This window comes from Typha angustifolia, chromosome 14 (assembly GCF_048772165.1).
Source record: "Typha angustifolia cultivar Huaian chromosome 14, ASM4877216v1, whole genome shotgun sequence".
NCBI lineage: Eukaryota > Viridiplantae > Streptophyta > Magnoliopsida > Poales > Typhaceae > Typha > Typha angustifolia.
Window position 1 is genome coordinate 13,055,873 of NC_133252.1, and position 23,326 is coordinate 13,079,198.

At 38.3% G+C, this 23,326-nt stretch overlaps 5 protein-coding genes and 1 long non-coding RNA gene across 9 annotated transcripts; 1 reads left to right on the forward strand and 5 right to left on the reverse strand.

Moving 5' to 3' along the window:
- The first annotated feature begins 135 nt into the window (after positions 1 to 135).
- LOC140775589 (THO complex subunit 4A-like) lies at positions 136 to 4,698 on the forward strand. Its single transcript, XM_073118970.1, has 5 exons — positions 136 to 473; positions 641 to 811; positions 2,352 to 2,420; positions 2,503 to 2,687; positions 4,090 to 4,698. Exons 1-5 carry the CDS (start codon positions 315 to 317, stop codon positions 4,337 to 4,339), a joined length of 834 nt encoding a protein of 277 aa, XP_072975071.1. The 5' UTR covers positions 136 to 314; the 3' UTR covers positions 4,340 to 4,698.
- A 526-nt stretch (positions 4,699 to 5,224) lies between these two features.
- Positions 5,225 to 8,468, reverse strand: LOC140776592 (uncharacterized). Of its 3 annotated transcripts, none has more exons than XM_073120337.1 (4): positions 8,337 to 8,468; positions 7,835 to 8,025; positions 6,701 to 6,790; positions 5,225 to 6,221 (listed from the first exon to the last, which is right to left on the reverse strand). In XM_073120337.1, the coding sequence occupies exons 2-4, from the start codon at positions 7,936 to 7,938 to the stop codon at positions 5,705 to 5,707; spliced, it is 711 nt and encodes a 236-aa protein (XP_072976438.1). In that variant the 5' UTR covers positions 7,939 to 8,025; positions 8,337 to 8,468; the 3' UTR covers positions 5,225 to 5,704. The 3 variants fall into 3 exon arrangements, with proteins under 3 accessions (XP_072976438.1, XP_072976437.1, XP_072976439.1); XM_073120336.1 differs by having other exon boundaries at positions 8,333 to 8,468; XM_073120338.1 differs by having other exon boundaries at positions 8,402 to 8,453.
- Positions 8,469 to 9,026: 558 nt separating this feature from the next.
- Positions 9,027 to 13,065, reverse strand: LOC140776659 (UDP-glucuronic acid decarboxylase 6-like). 2 transcript variants are annotated; one of them, XM_073120444.1, is made up of 13 exons: positions 12,927 to 13,065; positions 12,589 to 12,761; positions 12,271 to 12,357; positions 12,031 to 12,118; positions 11,496 to 11,587; positions 10,907 to 10,971; positions 10,741 to 10,829; positions 10,564 to 10,641; positions 10,365 to 10,458; positions 10,212 to 10,278; positions 10,056 to 10,119; positions 9,793 to 9,833; positions 9,027 to 9,486 (listed from the first exon to the last, which is right to left on the reverse strand). In XM_073120444.1, the coding sequence occupies exons 2-13, from the start codon at positions 12,667 to 12,669 to the stop codon at positions 9,295 to 9,297; spliced, it is 1,038 nt and encodes a 345-aa protein (XP_072976545.1). In that variant the 5' UTR covers positions 12,670 to 12,761; positions 12,927 to 13,065; the 3' UTR covers positions 9,027 to 9,294. The 2 variants fall into 2 exon arrangements, with proteins under 2 accessions (XP_072976545.1, XP_072976544.1); XM_073120443.1 differs by having other exon boundaries at positions 12,872 to 13,024.
- Positions 13,066 to 13,214: 149 nt separating this feature from the next.
- Positions 13,215 to 16,242, reverse strand: LOC140776658 (uncharacterized). Its single transcript, XM_073120442.1, has 3 exons — positions 15,672 to 16,242; positions 15,404 to 15,571; positions 13,215 to 15,011 (listed from the first exon to the last, which is right to left on the reverse strand). Exons 1-3 carry the CDS (start codon positions 16,119 to 16,121, stop codon positions 13,428 to 13,430), a joined length of 2,202 nt encoding a protein of 733 aa, XP_072976543.1. The 5' UTR covers positions 16,122 to 16,242; the 3' UTR covers positions 13,215 to 13,427.
- A 2,372-nt stretch (positions 16,243 to 18,614) lies between these two features.
- On the reverse strand, positions 18,615 to 19,732 carry LOC140776100 (CASP-like protein 4C1). The gene is made up of 3 exons (XM_073119675.1): positions 19,372 to 19,732; positions 19,168 to 19,303; positions 18,615 to 19,082 (listed from the first exon to the last, which is right to left on the reverse strand). Exons 1-3 carry the CDS (start codon positions 19,617 to 19,619, stop codon positions 18,852 to 18,854), a joined length of 615 nt encoding a protein of 204 aa, XP_072975776.1. The 5' UTR covers positions 19,620 to 19,732; the 3' UTR covers positions 18,615 to 18,851.
- Positions 19,733 to 21,070: 1,338 nt separating this feature from the next.
- LOC140776639 (uncharacterized) lies at positions 21,071 to 23,026 on the reverse strand. Its single transcript, XR_012106907.1, has 3 exons — positions 22,809 to 23,026; positions 22,432 to 22,542; positions 21,071 to 21,589 (listed from the first exon to the last, which is right to left on the reverse strand). It is a non-coding gene; the product is annotated as an uncharacterized lncRNA (long non-coding RNA).
- Positions 23,027 to 23,326: the final 300 nt, after the last annotated feature.

Genomic DNA, 23,326 nt, shown 5'->3' on the forward strand with positions numbered 1-23,326 from the left:
GTTCTCGTTGGCATCGGACGGGTTAAAGTTCATTTGCACACCGGATAGTAATCTAAGAGGAGGTATTTATAATAAGATCAAAATGTAGGTGGTGATATGCAAAAAGCTCGTAATCATATCGATATCAATTTCTTTGGTATTTCCCTTTCCGCCCTCCTTCGCTCACCTCCATTTAGAAACCCTACTTTCCCTCTTCTTCCACCTCCGCCATCTTCCAATATCCACACACTCCTTCCTCCACAAACCCTAATCTCACCTCCTTCCACCGCCTCTCCTCTTCTCCTTCTCCTTCACTTTCTCCTCTCCGCCGAGCGATGACGAGCGCCTTGGACATGTCCCTCGACGATCTCATCAAGAACAACAAGAAGCCCTCGGGCGGAGCACCTCGTGGCCGCGGCGGAAGGGGTTCTGGCCCTGCTCGCCGCGCCCCAAACCGAGCCGGCAATCGATCTGCGCCCTATTCGATCGGGAAGGTATGCCCTAGTTCGATCGGTTCCAGCACCTCTACCACTATACGGATCTCCATTCTTATCTCGATCTTCTTCGATCTATTCGGATGCCGTTTTGGGGGGGAGTTTCCTGGAAGCTAAGGTTCTGATTAGAGTGTTGTTATATTCCTTAATGGTATCGTCCGATCCAGGCGCCAGATTCGGCTTGGCAGCATGACATGTACTCCGACCAGATGGCGGCGGCAGGGGCGGTAGGGGCGGCGGGGACGGGGTTTCCGGGAGCGAGGAGTTCTGGTATCGAGACGGGCACCAAGCTTTACATCTCGAATCTTGATTATGGTGTCTCCAATGAGGACATCAAGGTACTCTCAGTCTATATGGTGCTCCTTCTTCTTCTAATTTTATATTTGCTATTTCCTGGTTGAACAAGATTATGTAGATGAGTGTTTGAGCTAACACTAATTTTATCTGCATTTATTTCCTGTTGGCCAATTTTAATTTGATAACCATTGGGTCTTTATATGCCTTTTGAGAGTGGCCGTATAGTGATAAAATTTCTCTTTCACAGTGCTCCACCTTGTGGGCATGCACCTTGTGGGCTTGTGGGCGTGTTTGGTTGTCCCGAAGTGAGGGAGGTAATTATCTTAGGAAATAAAAAGTTCTTAGGGGACTTATTTCCTAGCAATGATTTATTACTTCCTAACATACGGTGAGATAGAGAGTGAGAGATTGGAACTGTGTATTTTTTTACTTTCTATTATTTGATTGAAAGAAGAAAAAATAGAATTTAAAACTTTAAAATAAAAATAAAATGATTTGCTTACATCTATAGCCATCTAGAATGCTTTATTTGTATGCAAACTCTTTAACAGTTTATATTTGTGTGTAACTGTGTATATCTTTTAAAAGCAATAGGTTTTATATCCTTTAGCTTAATTTTTAACAGATATAAGTTAAAATCTTTAGTACTAAAAATATAAGACATGATCACCATAACTGAAAAAATTGGTAAAAACAAAAATAAGAATAGAGAAGGTGCTAGTACAATGAGTGCATTAGGACCTAGGAGTCTAATGAAAGGAAAGAAGCCTTTGATTGACGTTTTGATTAGTTTGGTTTGAGGAATATTCGGGAAAAAACCTTTAAAATGAATCCACATTAAAAAAAAACAAGGATTTTAAAGGAGATAAATATAAATATTAATTTTAGAGGGGTATATATGTAAGTAAGAAATTTTAGAAGGGTATGCAGATAGGGAAAAAAACTTGATATGGATTGAGATTTAAATCTTCTAGGAACTCCAGTGGCCACATGCTTTATATGTGACTGAGAATTAAAGTTGAGAAAAAGTCTCCCTCCTTTAGAGAGAAAATAGATTGGTTGCCAAAAATAGGGAACTATAACTTATGGTTTGTCTGATAGTTAGAAGGTGGAGTTTAATAAAATGATTGACTTTAAGAAAGTGCCTCTTTCTTTTCAAAGAAATCAAAATGAAGAAGTGAAGTTGTGTTTGGTTGGTAAGGAAGTCACGTATTTGATTTTTTTTCTACAACCAAGCATTGAAAGTAGATAAGTTTCTATGAAATAACTACTTTCTTTCCTCACTTTCTAGAAACAACTACTTTCATATTAATGATAATAGCTTGCAATATGGCTCCTTTTGTTGCTTTGATCCTTCATTTTCTTTTGGTCTGTATTATGGGTTTTCTGGATAAATGTACTTGTGATCATCTGTGTGGTCAAACTTCTGAATTAACCTAATATCATTACTGTTCTTAATACTATAATACAGTCATTTTCCAGGTCTAACCTAAGGTATCTCCATCATGAGTTGCTTTCTGTAGTGAAATATCAAAGTTCTTTTTCAGGTTTTTCTTTTTCATGTTTGTTTGTTTTTTGCAGGAACTCTTCTCGGAGGTTGGTGATCTCAAGCGTTATTCGATAAATTATGACAGGAGCGGACGATCAAAGGTATATCATTTAGCTTCACCTTTTTTTTTAATCACAAAGACAATTTCGGTCTTGCCTCACATCTTTGAAATCCATTTCCCAGGGAACTGCAGAAGTTGTTTTCTCAAGGCGAACAGATGCTCTAGCTGCTGTTAAGAGATACAACAATGTGCAGCTTGATGGGAAGCCAATGAAAATAGAGATCATTGGAACAAATATTGAGTCACCTGCTGTGGTGCCTTTTGCTTATAATGGGACATTTGGAAATCTTAATGGTGCTCCGAAGAGGTTGGTTATATTAATCTTCTTATTCTTGTGAAGCTTTTGATTCTTCTAAGATTTTTATAGTTGTAATATTGTTTTCCAGTTTATGTTCACTACATTCTCAAACTTTTGCAGCTTGATTACTTCGTCAGTCATAGACTCTTAACTACTCATTTTTTAATAACCATAATTGCTGTTTGGCATGCACATTTTGATGTTTGTCTCCTTTATGTATTCCATATGAATCAGCTTGTTAAAATCAAGGACATGTGGTCCTCTGTGGTGGTCAATATTAAAAGGGTACAGCATTACATTAAACTAAGCTGATATAATTACATGTTAAGTGATCTTCTTTTCATTATTTCTTGTTTGTGGGGCTGAAAAGTTGGAGTCTGTCAATCTATCTAGTTAACATCTTCATTTGAGAAATCTGATATCTTATCCTTTTAGGCTCTTCTCTTCTGAAACTTGACTGTTGTTATATGGGATCCTAGTTTTAGTTAACTGATATTTCCATTATTGCTTGTTTTGGATGAATGTGGCTGAAAACTCGGAAGTCTGTGGAGCTATCTAATTGTTTAACAACCTTTTCATTCGAGAAATCTGAAATCTTATTGGTTTAGAAATCTCTTCCCTTCTGAAACTTGATACTTTGGTTATATAGGATCCTAATTCTAGTTTATTCTTCTTTGCCAGAAGAATCCTATTGAATGGCAGCTGTGCCTTCATAATCTTGTGACATAACATTCTGGGAATGCTTGTCAAGTTGCCTCACCACCCGAGGCCATTGTCTCATCCTAGCCATTAAATTAGGCTTTGTTTGGTTTAAGGCTAAGTTCAGAATTCGATTAATTAATCTCATTTTTAATCTTGAATTTTTAGAAGGTAAAGTTGATTAGATATGAAAAAGATAAGATGTTTAATTACTGAATCAATTTATTAGGAATCCCTAAACTCAAAACAAATAAGGTCTTAATGATATAAATTCCATCACTTGAAAAGAGGACTGGATGTTATGATGAGGAGAGATCTGAAATTTGCTCGAGTGCATAAGGGTGTTGATATTCACTATGAACATTCTAAATCTAAAAGTCACAGGTCAACTTGGTTTTCCTCCTTTCACGATTCTTGATAATTTTTGCCAAGAATTTGGGCCTCTTTTCCTTCAGTCAGTACTGGTGATCTCCTGTTGATTGCTTATCATCTTGAGCTATACTTCTTTTGCCAGTGAGATTCACAAAAGTTTAACAGGATGCGACTGTGTTTTGGTTCTTTTTGTACTTTTGTTGTTGAACACTGGGTGAGAACTTATTTTCTTTTTTGAAGTATCTTCTATGTTTTATTATGGTTTACTCTTAATGGTTGCTAGTTTTTATATTAGTTTTCCTGGCCAAGACTGTCCTAACTTGTTGGCAATCGATCCCAGTGGGCCTGGAAGGGGTGGCTTTGTAGGGTGGCCTCGAGGAGGCGGCGGCAGTGGCGGTGCCAGTGGCAGTGCCGGCGGTGGTGGTGGCAGTGGTGGTGGCGGTGGCGGTGGTCGTGGACGAGGGAGGGGACGTGGTGGTGGTGGTGGTGGTGGTAGCAGCCGTGGTAGAGGTCGTGGAAACCAACCGTCTGCTGCAGATCTTGATGCTGACTTAGACAAGTATCATGCTGAATCAATGCAGATTAATTAGAGGCTTCTGCCTAGGGTCATTTAACGTGTTTTAATTGCTTGCTCGCTTGCTTAATACTCAGCCGTAATATGTTGCTGTAATTCTGCTACAGTAGCGAAGGACAGGAGTGTTATTACCTGTTTATGGGCAGTGTAACGTGCTACTCTGGTAAAATTGAGAGGTGGGTGCTTGCTCGTAGCAAAGGGTGCCCCTCAGCCCTGTCAAACTTTTCTGTCGTAATGTTGCATTATGTCTAATTATGACATATTTGTGCCGCATTACCAGCTGGGACTATGGCCGTTTTACTATTATCCCTTGATGAACAAAGCGCTTGTTAGTCTTTGTACGGTTAATTTTCTTTACGAATTTGTTGTGTCAAATCTCTTTCGACTGTCTTTATTACAAGTAGACAAGGAGGGTTGCTGAATAAGCGTCTGAAAGGATGCTTAATGGCTCATCCCGTTATAACCTTTCCTCAAACGAAACAATCCTTAATCTTATGTCTGACCAAGGAATTACGTTAGATCGTCATCATTCCAGACTCCCAAAACAAGAGTTCTTGACCAAACTAGTTCTGAAAGATTGTCCCTCAAAGTTATTTCACAGTAGTCTTCGAAAACCACTGAATTCATATTAAAAACGTTTTACTACGGACACAGAAACTTCACCATTTTAGTATCAAAAAAGCTAAACTACTAAAAACTACAATGAATTAAACTCCATAAACTTGAAGAGCAGCCTATTTTAATAAAAAGAAAATTAAAACAGAGATAGGATTGGTCAATCACTCCCCAAAACACCTTGATGGACATTTCACGAAAGTCATCTTGTTCCTATCCGATGTTCTGAATGTTGCATTGCTTGTTATGAGCTAGTAATAAACTAATACATCACCTAGTAACTGCATTAACAGAGTGAACGTAATAATATATTGCATTTCCAGTTTCCACAAAATTGCACAAAATTCATGGTGCTCACATCACCATGAAACTGATTGCCGGTGATCTCAGATGGCAAGACACGAATCAGGAATGGCATATCAATCATCCAGAGTGCATGACTATGATGCCATTACACGTAAAATGTTGTCTTACATCAACATATCTTCTCAACGGTAAAGTTTAGCTAAAACATGCAGTTTACAACAAGGGAGAGAACCTGAAAATTGTAAGCAATGCAAATTGTATGGAAGCTAGTCTCGGCTTCATTTCCCCACCATATGAAAGACTAGGGGAAACATCTCAAGAGTAAGAAAACCAACACTATCCAGAATTAGTCCCCACCAAAGAAGACTTCCCCAAATGTAATAAACTGAAAATTTGCTCAATTTCTGATGAAGATACTCTCAAACACCACAGGAGAGCAATGCTGGAACACCATATCAGCTCAGTACCTGCGAAATCCACGATCAAAAATTCTACCTGATGGACATTCATATGATAGGTGGCCACGCCCGCCGCAGTTGTTACAGATGACGATGCCAACGCAATCACGACTGATGTGACCTGGCTGGCCACACATACGGCAAATGATGTCACGGAAAGAACCACCATTAATCTGTGGTGCCAAGTTTCCCTTGGGGCAGTTGCGAGCTACATGACCAGATACATTGCATAAATTGCATATGGGTTCATTTGAGCAGTCCCGTGCCAGGTGACCTGTCTCGCGACAGTTGTTACAAGCCTTATCATTGGTGCAGTCTACAGCAATATGACCTGGTTTGTGGCAATTATTGCAAAGCCTGGTGTCAGAGTTTAAACCTGAGCCAGGGCAATCACGTGCCAAATGACCAGTCTTGTTGCATGTGCGGCACACGGGTTCATTTTTGCATTCACTAGCAACATGTCCAGACTCCTTGCAGTTCCAACACACAGTCTTAGCAGTGCACTCAGCTGCAATGTGCCTATCATCACCAAGTCAAAATAGTAATAATTTTTACAGGTCCAATTTTACTATAACCAGACAAGTCATGAAGGCATAGACCCTTCCTACTTGCCACAAACACTATATAGACAGGAAGAACCCTAGAACTAAATGAAAGGTTGCTGACCAAGTTTAAGGAGGCATAATTGGAAGCATTGACCTCAGTAGCTACATAACCCTTTGAAAACTTAAAGAACCAAGAGGGGTATAATTTCACTGAACAAGATGGTAAACAAACCATGAATCATGAAACAAAGCGTAGAACAAGAGTAGACTCCCAGTTCCTAATAAAAAGAGCAAGCTTTGCCGGTAATCATTTGGCAATGCACGGACAAGCTAATGACGAGGTCCGAAGTACTACCCAAACAGCAACCTATTCAACTTTACAAGAATCAGGCACAATAGCAATGCATCTATTCATAAATATAAAGGATAAATAATCCGAAAGAATCATCATACCCTGGAAGAGCACAGTTGTTGCAGACAGCTACATTTGGACAATCTCTGGCATAGTGTCCAGGTCGCTTGCAATTTTTACATAATAAATCCCTAGGAGGAGACAAAAACATAATAGAATAAAGATAGGATGTTCCTTGAACAATTAAATGCCTATAACAAGTGTAGCATGAGATACTCTACTAAGAATGTAGATAGATGCTTCCAACACCAGTAAGAGCAGGTTCTATCTTGTGTACCTAATTGCAGCAGTAAATAATTTATTTACCTCGGCAACAGAGTATGGCTTAAACTCCCAAAAGAAAAGAAGGAAAGATGCTTAGATGGCATAGAAAATATTTCAAAAAGATTCATATATTAGAAATATCAAATGTTTGAATCTCATAAATATTAGAATGCTTGAGAAACTAATATTCCTACAGAATGGTTAACAAGGGATCCCAAGCAAATAAATATCAGTAATTCATTGTTTCCCTACATTTGTTGACTAGTAACTCCACTGATCAAATAAATATAAGTACTAATTGACCATTTTCAACGACATCACAGTATATTAGCTTATCTCTTTGCATTAAACATGATTATGTTACAATTAAATTATTTCTCTCAACACTGAAGCTCATAAATGATATGCCTAAGTTGTCAATCAGGGAAATGTTGAGTAAATACTTGCACATACGCTAGCCAAAAAAAATCAGTAGTAATTTTCATATATCTCTAGCTTCAGTAGATATATTGAAAAGGAGAGGGAGAGTTTTTGCACTAGGTAAACCAATTACACACCTTAGTGTCACTATTTTTTTTATCCTAATAGCCTCTTAAATTAATAGTGTGATAGGTTTGAGTCAATCAACTTCAAGTTCTTGGCCTGCACTGTATAAGTCACACCCCTTTAATGAGAAGTGCTCAAGCATGATAAGCAACAGGGATCCATTAAATAGTTTGCTACCTATTGCTCAGGACCTGCGATGCAAGTTCACATGCCAGCAAAACACTATAATGGTAATATACCTACCAAAGTTTGTTTGCGATTTCCAAAAAAGATACAAGTAATTCATTTCGTTTTAGAAACAAAACAACAGCGTAGAAAAATTACAACTAATGATAAGTAAAATGATTGATATTGTAAAATCTCACCTGTAACTGCGACGCTCTCTCCTGTATGGAGCATCGCGGTAAGTCGTGCGCTCGCTTCGGAATCGACGTACCCGTGGAGGGCTCCTACTGCCGTCGTGACTCATGGCGTATATCCACCCAAATCAAATCCTCCGAGATTAAACCACAGATCCCTCTAACCTCTATTTACCCTAAAGAAGTCCTCCACTTCCCTGTTCCGAAATTTCAACTCAGCACATCGAAATATAAATAGCAGGAACAAGAGACTCTAAATGCATCCTTAAAGCCTCTCAAAGTCGATAGCAATCGAAACCCTAGCCGATCGTGCAAGATCGAATTCGAGCATGAATCTAGGGCTCCTTGCTTTAAATTTTCGACACATCCTAGTGAATCAGAGATTCCACATTCATGAACCGACATCAAAGCAGCAAAGAAATCAAAAACCATAACCATAAATTAAGTAAAAATCTAAAATAAAATAAAATAAAATCCGATGAGCAAGGACAAGATAGTAGATACCAACTCGCGTAAAAGGAAGTGGTGAGATCGAACTTATACTTCGATCTCGAGGAGAGGAAAGCGGCTTACTCCTCGATAAGGTACTGGGAAAGCAAAAGCTCGGAGGTGAGGAATGGAGTTTTAAATTTGGGGACAAGGAAACCTAGGTAGTGTTGGTACTAATCTGGACCATCTTTTTTCTGGACGGATATACCCCCAGTCTTCCTCACTGTGATTCGTTTCCTTCAAGATCGTGGAGGGGCAGGATTTGTCATTTGGGACTATAAAAGAAAAAATATTAATCTATTTATATACGATTAATTTACGGTTCGGACCCTGAATTTCCACTAATTACAAACAGCACCCTAGGATTTTTTCTTTTTCCCCCCTAAATCTTAGAAATCAATTGCACACTGGTTAGAGAATACTTCTCTATGTCTGCCATTCTCTCAAATGTTGTTAGGATTATTCTAATCCAGAAGCTTTTTGTTCATTTTATGTAGGAAAGGTTGTTAATAAAATTTTCTATATGAATTCTCAAAACAATTCGCAGAAAATTGAAATCTTAAAATCCGTAACTAGAATTGAACCTATTTAAAACATCAGAAGACTGACAACATATAGTTAGCAAAGAAAGAGTGATCTTATTGCGAAGCTGGATTAGACTGGTATCTTCAAAAAGCTTCAAGACCACAATTAGAAAACAAAGAAGTGGTGAATAGAAAGAAGAAAAAAAGATTATTATTTCTGTATAAATCTTTTAGCTCAAAATACAGATTCATGTATAGTACAAGACTTGACACAATCTCTTGAAGTAAACAAAAGAAAATTCTTCATTATTCAAATTTTTATGCTTTAACTTCTTTTCGCACACCCCAAGTATTCTTACTAAGGCTAAATACATATTCTCTGTGGAGACGAGACGCAAGCAAGACAAATTGCTGGCACATCTAAATAGCTTTGACTCTCCAAAATGTCGATGGCTACAGGCTTGCTTTTTTCGGCACACCAAGACGCTGTCGGAAATCAGCTTCCATGAGAGGCAGGCCCTGGTGCAGTGTAACCTTGGGCTCCCACCCCAGTAATTTGTTCGCTTTGGTAATGTCGGGCTTCCTTTGACGTGGATCATCAGGTGTATTATCCACCATCTTCACAGGCACCGCAGGATCAATCAACTGCAGTTTCATTTTGGTGTCTGTCATTCTTTGCATTTATGATGAATATCTAGTGTTACTACAAAAAAAGACTATGTGGACGGAAGCTCCTCAAAGAAAAGATTGGGTCCGAAGCAACATTGGTATAGGAACAAAAAGATCAACAAACAGAACTCAAGCTGACACTCACTCTTAAATTATCAATTAAGAGCTGTTCTACTAACAATTTTTAAAGAAACATAAAGGAAAGTTAATTTGAAACCACAGACTTAGATAATACTAATTCAGAACAAGTAAAGAAGAGAGCAAGGATTCTGAGTAATTTACCTCCTTCACAGTATCGGCAAGTTCCATCATTGTGAATTCACCTACATTATACATGCCATTAGAGAATGCAAGTGTATAGTATACAGAGATCCAACAGAATAAGTGTAGTAGGTATGCGCCAAATAAGGGTGGACAGGAGGACATACACCATCTAGGGAACATCTAAGTGAAAGTTACATACTGTGCAATTAAACTAGTGTGCTCCTTTTTATCTCACTTAAAGAGGAGAGTAACTGGTGGCCTGTGAAAGGTCTGAAAAGTACCTGGGTTCCCTATGTTGATAGGACCTGTGTGATTTCCTTCCATCAGCCGAATAAGGCCATCAACCTTCAAATTTGTTAGTAAAAAGCAACAATCACATCAGAATGTCAAAATTGTCAATTTAAAGATGTGGTCAATATGCGTAAGGCAAATATTACCATGTCAGAGACATAGCAGAAACTCCTAGTCTGTGTTCCGGGTGCTTGAACGGTTAAGCTCTCACCTCTGTGAAGTAAATATCAGTTATGAAAGAGCAGATATATCTCCAAAGTAATGCATGGTAAATTACAATCTAGCAACATCAAAGTTACCTAAGCGCTTGAGCTATGAAGTTGCTGACAACACGACCATCATCAATATTCATTCGTGGTCCATATGTATTAAAAATTCTTGCAATTCGGATCTCTACAGAAAATATATGTCAAGTAAAAAAAATAAAGCCACAAACAGTCATCAAGAAATGAACATACAGACACATGATTTCATCTCAAAAGGAATAGCAAAGTTCACCTATGCCATGTTGCCTATGATAATCAAACATTAAGGTCTCTGCCACACGCTTTCCCTCGTCATAGCAACTTCTGACTCCTAGAATACAATAATTTCCTTATTGTTGCATGGAAAGGAAGAAAAAGAAAACAACAATCACAGAAGGTTACATGCTAACTGAAACTATAAAGGGCATACCAATTGGGTTCACATTTCCCCAGTACTCTTCTGTCTGAGGATGCTCAAGAGGATCTCCGTAGACCTCGGAGGTTGATGTCAGCAAAATCCTGAAGGAGAAGAAAATTATTTAGAAGTCTGATAGAAATACAGAATTGAAGAAGGTAGTTTAGAGACTATATCATACCTTGCCCCAACACGTTTTGCAAGCCCCAGCATGTTTAGTGTGCCCATGACATTTGTTTTTATTGTCTGTTATGTAAAACATTTTGTGAATCACTCTCTATTTAGTGAATTTAACATCATCACATGAACATGCATATGCAGATCAACTTCAAGGGGACAGCACTAGGGAGTAGGGCTTATAGGTGGTGTCAAAACTAATACAAGATTTAGTAACTTGCGGCAAAATAGGTTTGTCCTGAAAGATATAAGAATATAAAACTCTACGTTGAACCATCTTATTGTGAAGGATGATCTACAAACATGTTCCATGAGTAGGATGAAGATGTTTGCAATATAGGATCACAAATCCTTGAAAAATATTAAATTCCGAAGGAAGAAAAAATAACAGTCAGAATGGAGAAATAAATTTTGAGATTTCCATTGCCAGACATAAACCATCCCTCAAATATTACATCAGTTGATCAGCCAATTACTTGGGAGCTTTGTGCATCCAACTAGTAAAGCTCATGATAAAAGCGTGACAAAGAGTTCTATTATCCAAGTATGACACACATGCTCAAAATGCTCATGAATTTGTATTGAGAACACACCTTCACAGGGTTGTATTTGTAGAAAATCGGAGAAGCAGGGCAAGCAAGGTGATAGATTTGATCAACCTCTACCAACAATGGTTCTACCACATCTGAAAATAGAGAAATATTTTGTTAATTAAGGTAAAACATCCAGCCAGCATCAAGGACACTTATCTCACATTTTATGAAACCAAAATAACATAATATCATGAAAAAAAAAAGTGAGCACCTAAACCATGCTATAGCTAGAAAAAAAAATGGCAAAATTGAATAGCAAAATAAATAACGAGAAGATGTACTATAGACATTTCTTTATAGATAATTTTTATGACTGCAGATCTAATAAGAACTCATACGGAGTAGTAACAGGAAGCGTTTTACTAATATGACACTTTCAGACATGATCAAGGCATTATCATATTTCTAATAGAAACTTCAGCACATTATTAAAGCACATTCACAATGTTTACAGTGCACACTTGACTAATGGTAGGACTGTAGAACTAAACACAGATAACAAAGTATAATTATCAGATGAAAGCTATTAGCATACCATGTCGAATCAGCTCAAATCTTGGATGACCAATCCATTTCCTTATGTTGTCCTTTGAACCCGTGAAAAAGTTGTCTGCAACAATTACCTGCCCACAAATAAAATAACACAATCCAATATAAGAGTAGTTTGGAAACACAATGAATCCAGCAAAATCTCTTCATGCATTGAGAATAATTTTGGCTAACTAAAATTATTAATGATCTAGCAAAATAAAATCATTCTACAATCTGCCATTACCTCATTCTTTTCGTTTTCCATTAACTTGTCCACCAGATGAGACCCAATGAATCCAGCTCCCCCAGTCACCAAGATCCGCATATTGGACTGCAAAGCAAAGTGGTATTCCAAAATGTCATATGATGTCAAAATTGCATCGACAATGGATCGTAATAAGCCCAAAACTGAACATGGAAATGCTTATTTAAAATAAAAAAATTAAAAACACCTAGTCAGATCTTGATCCAGATTCGTAATCTAAAGATATCACATTTTCTATCACCTCCTTCATATCTCTTCAAATCGAATTGGAATTAGGGGAAAAAAGAATAATTTTACCTGAACAAACTTTGAGTTTCGCAGAGGAGAAGGGCTTGGAGGCGGCTTCTTCACCACCCCATTGGATGATTCCTTCGCCATTGCTAAAATCGGTTCTTCTAGACTCGCAAGCAACTAGATGATACGAAAATTAACCGAGAGATAACCAACTAGATGATGAGCTTTAGAGAAACCTGGAGATCGAACACCTTATATAGACCGTAAGTACTCCCACCAAACAATATAAATAAATGAGCAAATTTATCAAAACAATTCGACAGAGAATGTGATAGGTGGAACGCACGACTTCGAATACACGCAAAGCTTCCAAAAATTCTCGAAAGCGACAATTCTCTTACCCACCAAACTATGATCTGAATCACGAGTCCCGCAAGGTAGATTAGGGATTTGGAGAGAAATTTTAATCCTGGTAGTAAGGAATCGTCGGTGATTTATGATGGGATTAACTCAAATTTAGGAGTGGGATTTGGGGGTGATTCGATTGTCGAGAAGGACTAACTATCCAAAAAAAAAGGACTAACTATCTACCAATATGCTAATTAACCCAAAAAAAATTATTGCATAATAGTTACAATATTGTTAACAATTGCCTCAAGAAAATAGTATAAAATTGTTTTTAAAATCATCAAAATAATAAAATATTGCTGCTCATATGCGTTTTAGTTGACTCGCCATCTTGATTAGCAAATGGTGATCGTCCACTTACTAGCAGTATCGTATCCACTTGAGAAAAGAATATTTTAGAAGGTGGCGAAAAGGTGCCGAATTTATTGGATCACAAGAATATATATATATATATATCTTTAATAATTCCATAAGAAAGAGATTACAAGGTTTGATTAGGTAGCAGATAGCTCCAATATCCCTTTCTCTATCTCCCTTGTCTCTGTAATTAAGCTCTTAATGCAAAATCCAACTGAAGCAAGGTAGAGAAAAACTTTGCACTTTTGTTCCCCGTCTATATCAACTTGAAGTTTCTCTGCCACTTCCATGGCATGGTGAACAAAGGAAGCCATTACCTTCTCGCCCTCTTCTTCCTCATGAGCACTCCAAACTCCACACCCACATATTTCTTGCTGTCTTCCAATCTCAAGGTCATCCAATCCTTTCTCCAAGCTTGTCAATGAATGGTTGAGTGAACAACCGACGAGCTTTTTGAAATGCTCAAGATCTCCATCTATGCCTTCTTTTAACTCATTCCAAGGAACACCAAAACTAGGAGAATGGCCCATGAAGTATAGCAACTCCATCATCTTAGCTAGAGAGCCATGAAGCTTGCGATAGCAAGCTATGTTCAGAGGCAAGAACCAAAAGTTCGGCTCTGCTTCTGCTTCACTTGTATACTTGCTGAGATTATTCACTTGTTCTCTTAGTTCCTTCTCCTTCTCTTTTAATACTCCTAGATCCCATGATGAAACCAATGAGTACTCCATGCATTCTCCAAGTGCTCCAATGCTTTGATAAAGTTGGGTTCTTGCCATAGTTGAAGCCCTGGTTGGTTGCAAGAGTAGCTCAACCAAGATGGAGCAGAGCAAGCCAATGAAGGCCTCGGTGAGCCGAGCAATGGTGAAAACCGACGGCTCGCCGTAGTTCTTCCTGCCCAAGATTATAACCGCAGAGATGGCGGCGGCTATCCCTCCTGCAGGCCCATACATCCGGCTGTGCCGAAGAAAGCCGGCGAAGATGATCCATGGGAGGAGCACTAGGAATCTCAACTCCATAAGATTTTGAGAGATTAGGGAGCCAAGGACTCCATAGACTGATCCTAGTGCTGTTCCTTGAGCTCTAACGTTTGCTAACTTGAATGTGGATTCCCTCCATGGAGTCATGGTGATGGCCACAGTGAGTCCGGACCAGTATCCATTAGCCTTGCTGAAGAGAAGCCCAAGAAGCACAGAGAGGCCTAGTGAGAGAGAACACTTCAATGCTACTATAAACTTTGTACTTGTTAAGTTCAAAGAGTTGAGTAAGCAAGTAGTTTTGGCCTCTCTGTTCTTCACTTCTCCGCAAGACTCTGCAGCCTGGTTAGTAGTCGACATCACCTTCATCTCTTGCGCAGCATTCACTAGTTCTGGGTCATTGCAGAGGAGATTGATAGAGAAGAGGAAGAACAAAGGTGCAAGGTCTTTGGAGTCTTTGGAAATGAAATTTAAAGATCGAAGGGATTCATCTCGGATCTCTTTTGCCTCTGTTAACAAGTTCTGATTCAGTAGTTTAAGGATTAGTTGGTCCCTTAGGCTGAGTAGATTGGTTTTGAGGTTTTGATCCAAGAATTTGATAGGGAATAATGTGGTGGAAGTTAGAGCAATCTCCATTCCTCTCAGTGCCATCTCGAAGTCTTGCATTAATCTATCTGATGGCATTCTATTATGAGCATGGGGTGGTGATAGTTTGAATGGCGGCTTCTCCCATTGTGATTTACTCTGCGACAAAACAGAGAGCTATTTAGATAAAGAAAACAGTATATGCATATATATACCGTTTTTAAATTATCCCCGGTAGAACCGTTGTTTTATTATTATTTTTATCATTATTAGCAGCTTTATTTTTGGTGAAGAATAGTAGCCATGCCTAGATTTTATAATATTTTATTTTATTGGATAGTCAATATCAGCTCGATGCTGACGAGGAATCCTCTTTTGGGTTCTACCGACATGCATGCATGACGTTTGTGGATAAATGCGACTCAAACATCTATACAAACCAATGAAGCAAAGAGATCGTATATATATTTATACACTAAACTTAGATAGATAGCTAATCTATTACGCAAATTTTAAAAAAAAAACTCGTAATTAATTAAGATTAAACTTACTTGCTTGAGTTTAATATCTTGGAGAAGCTTAGTGCTTGCTGAGCCAAAGCACCTAGCTCGGGAGATGAACGCAGTCATGCAGGAATAGTTATCCGAACAAAAGGCATCCACCAAAAGCCTTATTCTCTCCGTCGCCATCTCCGTGTATAACTTGCTCTTCTCTCTCACCTAACGTGAATAAGTGTCCTTATGTTTATATAACCCCACATACTGTTTTGTTCATTATGTATCCAGTAACGTATAAAGTTTAAGAAAATTAATTCTTTACCTCGCAGCATGCAAAGCTCGGATAAGGTAACATTGTAGCAAGAATAGAAGCCAATACTCCGATAGCAGTGCTAGCTGCCACATGAGCCGGATGCATTAACATAGCCTTAGCATGGGTAGGGTTATCCTGCTTGAAGTTTGCAACGTAGATGATAACGATCTGGCCGAGAGCTACCCGTTTGGTGATCAATCCGGCGGAGTCGATCGTCGCCACCGCAAACGAGGTCAGAGCCACCACGAGGGTGGTGGTGGCAATGGAGAATACTCCATACGGTTGCATCAAGAATAGTGTCAGGAGTGCAGGGAGAACACCAAGAATAGTCCCGTAAAAGGCGCTTGCAGCGCCGTGTAGCGCGTCGGCTATGGTTGCGTCGCCGATGGTGAGTATCGTCGTCACGTAGGAGAAGGCAGGGAATGTGATGTGGCGGCGGAAGGTGGTGGGCGAGTACATGGTGGCAGTACCGATGATGGCACAGGCAATGGCGGTCCGAAGCGCGGGAATTAGGGCACCGGAGCGCCACAAGGATGATCGAGAAGGCAAGGACAGTGATGGTGATGACGACGATGGCGATGACAATGTGCGAGTACTCATGTATTGAGAATAAAATTAACAGTTTGTTCTTATTGTTGAGATAGCTATGGCTAAGGAAGCATGATATGAGAGGTTTTATATAGCTAGTGTTTGAGCTAGAATGTGGTAAATTGTTCCACCAATTGGACTCACGTAATTTTAAAATTATGAGTTTTGATTAAATTATGTGGGAAGAGTGCCCAATTCCTTGGATAGCACTTTGTTTGAGATTGGAACATATAGTTTTGATTGACGTACGATTCAATATTCCAATAGATAGTATTCAAAAGATGCGAATAGATTAATGTTTTATGACATATTTGTTATCATGGTACTACGAAATTGGTAGGTGAGATGGTTGGATTATCACTAAGCTCATCAATCACTGGAGAGCATCCGAACTCTTTGTAACCTAACAAGATTTAAACAATCTTTTAATAGAAGAGGTGATGGATTGAACACTACTAGTAAAATTAAAGTGGAATAAATCACAAAAGAGCATGAGAGGTAATTAAAAATTATAAGTGGGGATCTTTTGGTTGGTTACTCCACTCCACTCCACCCATCTCTCTCGCTTTGATCCTTGAGTCCTGGGAAGGGTCAAAGGAGTATTTGATGACATATATATATTAGTGACTACATAAAATATGAATGTCAGATTTAAAAATTTTCAAGTTCTATTACCATATTTTTAACTTAGATCATAGATTATTTTTTAAGTCTATGTTTAACTGCTTAACTGCAGAGCCTGCACTAAGTACTCTTCATCCCTGAAGTATTGGCAATTTTAGCCTTTGACCCATGCTAGTCTGGGAATCTCTCTCTGAGTATTACTTATTCATTTTTCTCTTGAATAAATTCTAACTGTGTTCTCGCTTATCTCAAAATAAATAAACAAGTAATACTTGCTGGTTGTCTGTTCATTATCCTATTGTAAAGTTTGTACTCCAAAAGTAGAGGTTCACATTTGAAGTGGCCATGTTTTAAGGTTGCAGACTCAGTGAATATCCAACTTTCACTACAATTTCAAAGTCCCAGTGCAATAAAAGCTTGTCCAATTCATGTTGCTGTTAAGATTTCAAGCATATATTGTGGTATATCGAGTGCAGGATGATGATGATGATGTTGTTGTTGTTGTTGTTTTAGAACAGGAAAAGCTATTGACATGGTAATTGTTTCAAAAATGACAGATTTGTCTAGGAGTTGTCGGATGGATATATTTGGAGATGGAAAGATATTAAACAAGGATGTATATATATATATATTCTATCATTCACCTTTTAAATTGAGGTGGCATAGACCACTAAAACACTTTCTACCCTTGAATCAAGTGGTCTTAATCCTATTGCGAATCGCTTTGTCCATCAACTATTGTTCTCAATGATCCTACAAACAGATCATCATAATTGTTCTTAATTTAACGTCAGATGCCATCCTTTTATTTTATATTTGTATATATATTTAAAAAAAAAAAAAGAAGAAGTGGGTCTGGGCCTCTGACTCAATCATCAATAGATTAATAATAATAAAAGCAACAAAAAATCTCCTTAAGATCCAAACACATCAGAGATGATCACTGGAAGGAAGGCAGAGGGGGACAACTAATTAATGATCATCCATGTAGAAAAATTATTCGGTGGAGCCATTTGATATGATACCACATAAAAGTCACTTATTAAATTTGGCAGCCTATGCACATCGTAGTACACGAGAAGCGAACTACCCGTGATGCTACGTTACCGGGCAAAATAAATAAATAAATAAATAAAAGGTTTAATTAACATTCATTTTTTCCCATATATTTTTTTCTAAACATTTTAGAGAATTTATATTAAATTTAATTTAATTTTTTTTTAAAATAAAAAAAGTTGAGGGAGTGACACAACTCTCTGCTGACGTGGACCTAAATATCTGTACAGACTATGCGACAAAGTAAGTGCCAACAGCCAAGTTTTGCTCAAGTATTATCGTACCAATGTGGTCCACTAGGCTCTTACATATGTCATATGTGTAGAGTTTGGCCAGTCAAGGTGGTATCCTAGTGGTTAAGGAAATTTCATTCCTTCTTCCAGGGGTAATGTATGGGTTAAGAGTACAGCTAGTCCTAGTACTTGGTGCGGAAGACCGCTCTTACGAGTCAAGATGACTCATGTCTCAACTTTCCTTGAGAAAATTTATGTGCCCTTTGATTTCAACTTTGAAGAGATAACACTGGATTTCAAATACAAAGTTGAAGCAGCTAACTGTGATCGAAAGAGAAAAGAAATTTGTCCTTTCCTCCCTCCTTGCTCTCATTCAATTGATTGCCTATTATTCAATATTTTTCATGCAAAAAGAAGTCCATTCGTTTATTTGCAAAAATAAAATTAAGTCTGCAAAAGAAAATTATGTTTATTGATCCTACTACCATTAAATCATACACCATAAAAAACTACTCAACCTCTGATTTCATTTGAAAAAAAAGGGAGCAACAGACATAGATATCATCACACACTATATAAACACTAGCAAAAAATAACTAAAAAGTTAAATAAAAATTAAAATCGAGAAAAAAATAAAAGAGAGAGAGAGAAGGGGGGAAGGAGCAAGCGGCTGAGGCTTTTTCACTACCTAGAAGGAGGAGAGAGGGAAACGCGAGCCAGTGACGAGGTAACAGACGAGTCGAAACCCGGAAACGAGCGCTGCGAGCGCGAGAAACGCGAAACCCGCGAACCCCAGCGCCACGGCGATGGCGGCCTGCACGCAGAACGCGCCCTCCGCTGCGCACGTGCTCGACCCCCTCATCGCACGTGCCTCCGCCGTCCCCGCCGCTCCCGCCGAGAGCACCAGGTACGCAAATGCCTACAGTTCCCCCGAAAAGTCCTCATGGTGTTCGACGTTTTGCCCGAAGGAGAAATCAAAGCGGAAACAGAGATGAGCGCCAAACCTGGTCGTGGGAGAAATCGAACCAGAGCTGCATCGACTCAGGAAGAAGCGTGGATCCGTGCAGGATCTCCCAGACCGAGACGCCCACCTCGAAGAGGGAGTACAGAGCCACGATGGCGTTCGAAGCGAACACGAACCTGATCAAAGGAGATTCATTTTAGGGTTCGTCGAGGGCAAGCAAGAAGGCGTGTGATTCGAGGAGTACCGGAAAGAGTCGGAATCGAGCCAGGAAGGGGAGTTGCTGGAGCGGGATCGGGAGGTGTCGGTAGCCATGAAGACGGCGGCGGCGAGGGAGAAGCAGAAAGCGGCAAGGCGGAGGAGGAGGGTGAGCCAGTTGAGCCGCCGGAGCTTCTGCTCGGAGACGGTGGAGTGGAAGTGGTAGTGGTGAGGGGAGACGAGGTGAGGGGAGACGAGGTGAGGGGTGGACCCGCCGTTACGGAGAGGCGATGGCATCGCGAGAGGAGGCGAGTCATGAGAGAGGAAAAAGATTGGAAGAGGGAGGGGGAGAAAGTAAGCTGGAAAGTTCGGGGTTTTGGGGCGTAGGAGGTGACACAAAGTGGTGACGCGGAGGTTTTTTATTTATTTAAGAATAGCCGTTGGATTCACGAGGGGAGAGTGGTGGAGCAAGGAGTAATTAATAATCTTCGGGTAAGGAAAATTATAATTATCTCCAAAAATATACATACAAATCTAGATGTATAAAAAGTTGGTAGCCAATTATTTATATTTTATATGAGTTATAGCTTATAAGGTGATGCCTCAAAAACCAAAATCAATAGAGGGGCCTCAAAAATCAAGATCGAATAGAGGGGGAATTAGGTGAAGAATTGCGAAAAGTCCAACAAGTACCACAGCACTTAAGAGATAAGTTTCCCACATCACAGACTAGTCTTTTCTCGTGTTACTCATGGTTACGTTACTATCATCTAAAGAGACAGGTCCATTATAAGCTCTAGAATGACCGTAATAACGGCTTCTTGAATCAAAGTTTTATTTTATTGACTATATTATGAGAACTTAATGTATTTAATAAGATGTTGAACCAAAGAATCAACCTTCATGGTTTAAAACTACAAGGGTTTCTAACTAGTAGCCTACCATTCTTCAACTGCGTAAACTTTAGACTAAATTAGTTATCAACTGTTTTTTCTTTCTCTCTCTTTGTCTAGAAGAATAATCGTAGGCAGATGTTTCATTCAAATTCAAAAGCTTGACACACTAAAGATTAAAAAGTGAAATATGCATTAAACCTATTACAAGCCTGCACAGCCATTTCAGAACCACAGAGAAAATAAGAGTAACAAGCTAAATGGGCAGTAAAAAATACATGAATACAACTTAGAAGAAAGTCCCTACAAGATGCTAAAGAAGGTGAGCAAATACCGAGCACCAATCTAAAGAAACTACCGTTAATCACACTATCATGACATAGGACACATTTTTGAAGCGCAACAATAATATTTTAGACACTATAACGTAGAAAAAATAAATTAACATAAAAACACATTGGGTAGCCAACGAGAAAAATTCGAAGAAGTCTTACTAAAAGAAAAACCTTTCTGTTCATTTACCTTTGTCAAGAATATAAACATCTCTAATCTCTTCAGAACCTTATAATAATTCAATCTACATTTATTAAAAAATAATTTATCTTCATCAAAATAGCGAACTATAGAGAAATAAATTTAGACTTAGGACTACAGGATTAAAGTGAGGGAGGCGGAGAGGGGGATTGAAAAAAATAATAGTGGAACACATTATTATAGTATTAAAATATTATCTATGGATTATTCTAAAAATATAATAAGAGCTAAGTGATACAATTATTTGGACATGATTAAAACTGTCAAAAAAGTTTATTAGCTTATTTGGCTCATGAGCTCAACTCGAGTCCGGCTCGAACCGAACTAAATATTTTAACTCAAAAATTAATCGAGCCAAATCAAACTCGAGTTAGTTTGCTCAAATTCATTCCACCTCTCGAAAGTAGTTTAGGCCGGGAGAGTGGTAAGCAACTTAGCACCACCGCATGGCTTAGTTCATTCCCCATACAAGTATATACTGCATACTCCCATACAGCAATCAATACGCTGAATAAAAAATTAAAAGATACGAGCACTTCGATATCCGGCAAGAGCACCACATTGACATATTGATAAGTTCAGAAAAATGCCAATCAAGCATAATATGTTTAGCAAAATAATGTGAAAACCTCAAAGCTAAGTTTTCAAGTCACTAAAATGGGAAAATAGTTAAATCCGTTGTTGGAGTTACCAGATCTTTTGGTGCTGCCATTTAGTAGGAGGATCCATGATACCAACGGATAAATTCTTTGGTGGAGCCCATTCTGTCAAACTCTTAAGAACAGGACAGTGCAGTGCGATCAGCGAATACTGAGGGCGTCAGTCAACAGCCAAGTTTTCCTTAGTCAATAGAGAGATCTAAATATTAAACTCACTAGCTCCCTTTTCTTGATAAAATAAGTGTACTATTCTAGAATGAATCTCTTTGTTCACAAACAGATTCTTTGCAATATAAGATTTTGAAATAGAAAAATAAAATAAATCTCTTTATTTTTTAATATATTTATTTCAAATTTTAGTTGCGAGAAATAAAAAAAATTTACTAACCTACTTATTTTAAAATGAATGACAAATTTGTCTTCTTCAATATCAAAACCCATCACTTAAAAATATATTTGGAGTGAAAAATATTTCGATATAGAATATTTATTTATGATGTTATTTATATTTACATTGTGTAAATTAGTTTTTAGCCAAAAATAAAAATAATCACGAGAGTATCATATAATGGTTGTAAAATAAAATTATAATTTTTTATTAAAATTTTAACTTTACTTTTTTTTAAAATAATAAATATATTTATATTGAACTGAAAAAAAAATCAATTTAATCATCTTATCCCTTGTTCTAACTATCACAATTAAAAATAATTAAACATGAATACTGGATTTGTGGGGTGATTAATCTTGAAGGCTTATCATTGAGAAATAGATTTACACAAAAGCAAAATCCAGATAGTTAATCACTGAGAGATAGTATATATTTTCTTTTTCACTTCCCACATTATGAAAAAATATTAAATTAGTGGACTAGCAGCAATAGTTAAAGTCATCATCTACTCATCTCTCAATTCTCATCGCGCAAAACCCGATGAAGTACACAAAAAATCCAACTACTATTCCTTGAGAAGATAGAACACTATGCTGCATAAAACTAGCAACAGGTGAGCTTTCGGGAAATACCTTTTTCTACACAGTGCTCAACCATCTCACGCTTTCACACCATTTCCAGGTATCTTCTCAAAGTTCAAACTGAGTTTTTCTTAGCTCGTCCCTTCGCCCCCTCCATTCCTTCTGCAGCACGGGATGACTAAATCGATTTAGATCAAGCCCAACTATAAAATTCAAGATCAATTTAATTTAGATGTCCTTTCTATTAATATTGACACACAATCCAACCAGGCAATTTGGAATTTAAAAGCAGAGATTTATCACAAGGAAATCGTCTACAAAGAAAATAAGAATAGTAATCTTCGACCGATCTACTCCAAGAAACCTATCCCTCTTAAGATCCTTCTAAGAACAAGACCTAGGAGTAGTGGGATCGCAGCCGTGTATACCTCGAGTTGCTCCTGGAGGAGAAGGGTCGCTGCTCGCTTGGATCGTCGCCGCCATTAGCGAGAGAGAGAGAGAGATAAAGCGCGACTGTTCCCGCTTCGCGTTCGCGCGGGGATTGGAGCCTAGGGAAGAAGAGAAGGGAAAAGTGATTTGAATTCAAATTGGGATCAGCATTCCCACCCGATACCCGCCATGCCATGTAGGGGAAACCGGATCAAAATCTTAGCAAAACCGACCCGATAATATAATATAAGCCGGGCTGGAGAATTGATACCAATGTTGAGCTTGGGCTGTACTGTTTGGGTGGGCTTCTAAAGAAGAAAAGTCTAGAAGAGATATAAGACGGAAAGTTCAGGAACCTTGCAGACAAGGGTCAGAAATGAGAACTGCAAACCACGTGACAGTGAATCAGATGGCCTTCTTGCTTCGCTTTTTATATTATTAATAATTATTATTTATATACTTTTTCTTTAAACTGATTCACTGTTCTTATCTCCTGCCACTACCATCCAAGCAGTCG